Raw genomic sequence first — 6,000 nt, 5'->3', positions numbered from 1 at the left:
AAAAAAAAAAAAAAAAAAAAAAAAAAAAAAAAAAAAAGAAAATCCACTTCCTCAGTTAGGCTATTGTTACTCAAGCCACCTAACAGCAACTTAAGAACTGCTTGGGTGAATCAATTTGCTCAAAAGCCTGCAAGCAAAAATTTGGACTTTACCCTTAAAAAAGCTCTTAAATTAGTTGCCAAAATTAAGCCAAGGACTAGGCCATACTTTTTTAAGACAAGAATTACTTCACGGGGGCTGGCGAGATGGCTCAGCAGTTAAGAGCACTGACTGCTCTTCTAGAGGTACTGAGTTCAATTCCCAGCAACCACATGGTGGCTCACAACCATCTGTAATGAGATCTGATGCCCTCTTCTGGTGTGTCTGAAGACAGCTACAGTGTACTCACATGCATAAAATAAATAAATCTTTAAAAAAAAAATTACTTCACTAGTAACACTTAAGATTGTTAAGTCTGCCAGGCAATGGTGCTGCACATCTTTAATCCCAGCACTTGGGAGGCAGAGGCAGGCGGATTTCTGAGTTCGAGGCCAGCCTGGTCTACAGAGTGAGTTCCAGGACAGCCAGGGCTATACAGAGAAACCCTGACTCGAAAAAACCAAAAAGAAAAAAAAAAGATTGTTAAGTCTGTGAAAAATGAACTAGGCAGTGAAAGCCAGATGTGTAACAGTACCTCTGGGGAATGCTACACTACCTGCCTATTCACCGTGCTTTCTTACAGGAGCTCCTCCCAATTAACAGTTGCACTCTGCATTCCCCAATCAATCATGGTCCAAGGACAGCAAGCAGAGCCATCCAAAAATAAATAATCCTTACATTTTAAACAGCTATTTCGAATAGCATTACTTATTCTAGTGCCACTCCATACCTGACTCCTCAGGACATTAACCGCCCTCACATCCAACACACTCATGCTAGCAGTCACTAACTAATCCTCTAAGTAATCCATGGCATCACAATGCTGGCTCTCAAACACCCCTACTTTATGTAACAACGGCCCCACCGCATTAGAGATAGTAGCAACTTCATCATAGTATATTACTATAACTGTTGCATTTTCTTCTTATTGTTGCTCCTCCCTTATGGTGTTTAATTCACACATTTTATCATAAGTATACAGGTATTTATGCATCAGGAAGCACCAGATAGAGGGTGCACCACCATCCACAGCTTTAAGCACCAATGAGAATCTTAGAACACATTTCATAAATAAAGGAGAGACTATGTGTAAGAGCCAGTATCCACACTGGTGTGCTGGTGCAGCAGGTGGATCTCTAAGTTCCAGGCCACAGGGCTAATTCCAGGACAGCCATGTAGCCATGTCTCAAAAAAACAACAACAAAAAAAACAAAAAAACAAAAAAACCCCCAACATTTGCTATTATATCTCTAGGAGTGACTTGGCTGTTTGATAATGACCTTTACTTTTTTTATTTTTTAAAATCTATTTTAAACTTTAGTATATTAAAAAAAAGACAAAAAAATTCATACACCAAAATTAAGCATACACAACTCTACAATTCAATTCTTCATACTTGGAGATTTTATATATGGGCCATTATGTTATTTAACATGAAATAATAGTTCTTATTCTTAAAGAAAAAAAAACAAACAAAAACCCCTCATCTGTCTTTGATTCCCAAGACCTTTGCCTACTAGAGTTGTCCCATGTGCCACTACATGTTAAGAACAGCAGAAGGCATTGTAAATTCCTCCCATCTCATGTCATTCATTCCTTCATCACATAGATCCCTCCTTTCATACTGCGTATGGGGACCACCACCTAACCAGCAAGCACATACAAGATACTCATCAGACTGAAATGTAACTCAGGACAACGATGAGCTGTAATATTCTAAATAAACTTTAATCACATGCCCCAGAGCAGTTCTCTGGCAAAGCACATGCTATTTTGTCAGTTGCTTGAATAACAAAGTGCAGAAAATGAGCCTAAGTGTGACAGAAAAGCACAGCGGCCACTTTTTCTCCACAATACCAGCACTGGATTGCTCATCACTAAAAAGAAAGCAGCTCTGATCAATTATATTTTTATATAAGTGGGTTTCATTTCCACACTGCATTTAACTACAGATGATCTTTTTACAGTCTTGGAATTGGCGAGCTTTGCAAAATGATTGAGAGCTAATTAGAAAGCAGATGAAAGGTTACACAGGCTCTTTCTTTCCCACCAGGGATAGGGCTAGGGCTGGACCAGTTCCACACCAGGAACATGGTGAGAGTTCTGGCAAAGTCAGTCTTGAGCTTGTACAGTCTTGGCAAGTACAGTAGAGAACGCCAGGCCTGCCAAAGTCACCCTCAGTCACTATCAAATCCAGTTTCTGCCTAACTTTTCTTCTAGGGAGGCAGCGTAACCTAGCAGGAGCAGAGAGCTACGACCATGGAATCAGAAGATAGATCTGACTCCAATCCTTACTCCCATCGAGGAATGAAGCCACCTGGTTTTTAAGGTCGTCAATAGCATTACAAGAGCTAAGATTCTTATCTGAACTTTTCTGAAAAGACACTTACTACACAATTTCTTCAGGTTCAGGTATTTAAGGAGCTGAAAAAAAATAATGAATATCCACAAATTAATGCTTTTCCCTGGTGACATAAATTCTACTCAGCAGTGTCACCACTTGGGCCATGTAAGATTCAGTCCAGTGTTCATCTAAGGACTCAGGGTGCACAGTGTGGATAAACCACACCTCTCTTTCAAAGACTCGGAGGTACTCTGAGCACACACAAGCCCAATTAAGTCTATGACTCTCAGCAATTACCTGGTTGGCTGAGGCTGAAAACTTCTTGCCTTCGAGAAGGAGAATATTGAGAAAGCAACATTAGGTCCTGTAAGGCCAAATACTAAAAGGAACAAAGAAAGAAAGACTGTAAACAAAATCATACTAGACTCATAAATATCCAAGGAAAACAAGAGTATTTCAGAACCACAACCTTCCCTTCTAGATCTCACACATGTCCCTACCTCCCTACACACTGTAGGCTCTGGCTACTTACAAGAACTACAGAGCTCTGTATTTTATTTTTTTCAGATCTGTAGGGTAAACTCCAACATCCCTTCCTCCTATAACTTCCTGTCATCCACTGCACCTGCCACCCCCAAGCTCTGGGCCGTGGCACATGTGCCTGCTGCTTCATCTGCTTCTACTCAGCAGTTCAAGGCCCACAGGGACAGGGACAGGGACATCACCTGGCTCACTACTGCTACATCCAAAGGCAGGGCCTAACACACCAAACACACAACTATTGTTCTTTCCTAAAATCTACCTTCTCCCTGGCAAGACACTTTACTTCTTCAAAGCATTAGTCCTGAGCAGTCTGGTACTGGGACCATGGGGAGTCAGGTGCCACTGCTCTTGCTAGAAATGCTGCCATGGGTCTTACACAACCCACAGTTCTTGACACTAACCTTCTAATAAAGATTTAGTAATTGGCCAAATGAGTGGCTAACACTTACTAGCAATTAGTGCTGCAACAGTTCATTTTCCTACTTGTTTATGCTTCTCTTCTTCTTTTGACTATGTCAAAAACATTGGGTTCCAACCATTTCTTTTAACTAATTTTAAAGTACTAATCCAGCTGCGCATGTCAGAACATGCCTGTTATCTTAGCACTTAGAATGTGGCTTAGGCATGAGAATTGGAAAATCAAGTCCAACCTGGCCTACATAGCAGGATCCTGTCTCAAAAACAAAAAAATATAAAATAAATAAGGCACTATGATCCTTTAACAGGGTAAGACATATCCTGTTATATTTAGTTTCCTTTAAAATTTCAAATTATAATTTGAATCAAAACAAATTTTACTTTTAGTTTGATTTGTAAACGTCTTTAGCTTTTATGACTATGATTTGTTTTAGAATTACAAGTATCTTGCATATCAGTGCACAACCAAGCACACTACCTTTGACCACAAACACTATATGAATAAAGCATGCCGTAATCCAGCAATTTAAAAGCACACTAGTGTTTCTGCTGGATGAGCTGGAATGGCTTGTCAGAGTTATGCATTTAGTTGGCTACCACTGCCTTATCTTATGTTTGAGAGGTGCATCTTACACAAGCCTTCTATGGATAGGTAGCTGACTTAGCTAGTGTGGTAGCACATGCCAATTCACTATTCACTATTCAGGAAGCTGAGATCCATGAGTTCAAAGACATCCTGGGAAACATACATACACAGCTGGTGTGTACAAAGGGTACTTTACTTTCATATTTAATCACCTGAATTAAAAAAAGACTAGCAAGTAGGTAATTTTACAATACCAATACTAGAAGATTCTAGAGCAGTAGTTCTCAACCTTCCTAATGATATGACCCTTTAATACAGATCCTCATGTTGTGGTGACATCCAGCCATAAAATTATTTTCACTGCTACATCATAGCTGAAATTTTGCTACTGTTATGAATCATAATGTAAATATCTGTGTTTTGAATGGTCTTAGGCAACCCCTGTGAAAGGGTCATTTGACTCCCCAAAGGGGTCACAACCTACAAGTTGAAAAACACTATTCTAGGCCCTCAAAAAATATATTGAAATGCCTAGCTATGCTGACCTCTAATTCTGTAAGGTAAGTCAAAGATAACTGTAAAGCCATAAGATGTACACTTGTGGTACCTTTACAATGAGTGGGGGATTGCTGTTTAAGACTTTAGGAAGGCATTCATCTGATTCTTCTGCAAACGGTGGCTGAACAGGGAACACATAAGCCTGTCGGACATAATCAGATACAAAGAATGTGACAGGAATTCTGTTCTTGACCTCGTTATAGTCAATAAGCACTGGCCGACATTATAAAGAAACAAATACAATCAAATCAACATCTTCAGTGCTCCCTGAAAAAGCATTGTTTAAAAAGAAGTGCTACTGTGTGGGGCTGGAGAGATGGCCCAGTAACTAAAGGCACTGACTGCTCTTGCAGAGGACCTAGGTTCGATTCTCAGTACATGCATAGCAAGGGTGTGTGCCCTTAACTCCAGTCCCAGGAGACCCAACTGTTTCTTCTGGCCTCCAGACACCAGGCACTATTGTGGTACATAGAGAAACAAGTAGGCAAAATAAATACTCATACACATAAGGTTTTAAATAAAAATTAATATACTTTCTAAAGTGTCACTGTCCCAATTTTATTAAATTGATATCTATTAATAGAAATAAAGCCCAGGAACAGAGACCCTGTGAAACCACTGAAAAGTACCACAAAGATAGTAAGATCAGGGGCTGGTGAGATGGCTCAGTGGGTAAGAGCACTGACTGCTCTTCCAAAGGTCCTGAGTTCAGATCCCAGCAAGCACATGGTGGCTCACAACCACCCGTAATGAGATCTGACGCCCTCTTCTGGTGCTGTCTGAAGACAGCTGCAGTGAATTACACCGGAGGGAGCTGGCTGGAGCCAGCAGGGCCAGCAGGGCCAGCAGGGCCGGAGCAAGCGGGCCAGCAGAGGTCCTGAGTTCAACAGCAGCCACACATGATGCTGGTTGATTCATCCATCTGTACAGCTACACTGTACTCATACACATAAAATAAATAAAATAAATCTTTAAAATAAAAAAAAAGATAGTAAGATCAAATAAAACACTTCTTTCTATGACAAATACATTGAGATCATTAAAAAAAAAAAAAAGGTAGCCAGGTGGTAGCGCACGCCTTTAGTCCCAGCACTTGGGAGGCAGAGGCAGGCGGATTTCAGCCTGGTCTACAGAGTGAGTTCCAGGTCAGCCAGGGCTACACAGAGAAACCCCGTCTCGAAAAACCAAAAACCAAAACCAAAACAAAACAAAACAAAAAAAGGCAATTCTTCCCTTAAAAATACTTTTGTGGGGCTGGAGAAATGGCTCAGCAGTTTGAAGTACTGGTTGCTCCTCTAGAGAACCCAGGTTCAAGTCTCAGCACTCACTGGGCAGCTCATAATTATATATTAACTCCAGTTTCAGGGGAGCCATACTAACAGGAATGTATGTGGTGATATATATATATATATAT

At 40.5% G+C, this 6,000-nt stretch overlaps 1 protein-coding gene across 2 annotated transcripts in view; it reads right to left on the bottom strand.

Moving 5' to 3' along the window:
* Window positions 1-6,000, bottom strand: part of Ndc1 (NDC1 transmembrane nucleoporin) — a 50,616-nt gene that overhangs the window by 26,053 nt on the left and 18,563 nt on the right. For both annotated transcript variants that reach the window (XM_031378086.1, XM_031378085.1), the window contains exons 9-10: window positions 4,636-4,728; window positions 2,780-2,861 (exon numbers count right to left, since the gene is read on the bottom strand). In XM_031378086.1, coding sequence (XP_031233946.1) covers window positions 2,780-2,861; window positions 4,636-4,728 — 175 coding nt within the window. The remainder of the gene's footprint in view (window positions 1-2,779; window positions 2,862-4,635; window positions 4,729-6,000) is intronic.

This window comes from Mastomys coucha, unplaced genomic scaffold (assembly GCF_008632895.1).
Source record: "Mastomys coucha isolate ucsf_1 unplaced genomic scaffold, UCSF_Mcou_1 pScaffold18, whole genome shotgun sequence".
Taxonomy (NCBI): domain Eukaryota; kingdom Metazoa; phylum Chordata; class Mammalia; order Rodentia; family Muridae; genus Mastomys; species Mastomys coucha.
Note: the sequence above shows the minus strand (reverse complement) of the source record. Positions and strands in the feature narration are given on the sequence as shown.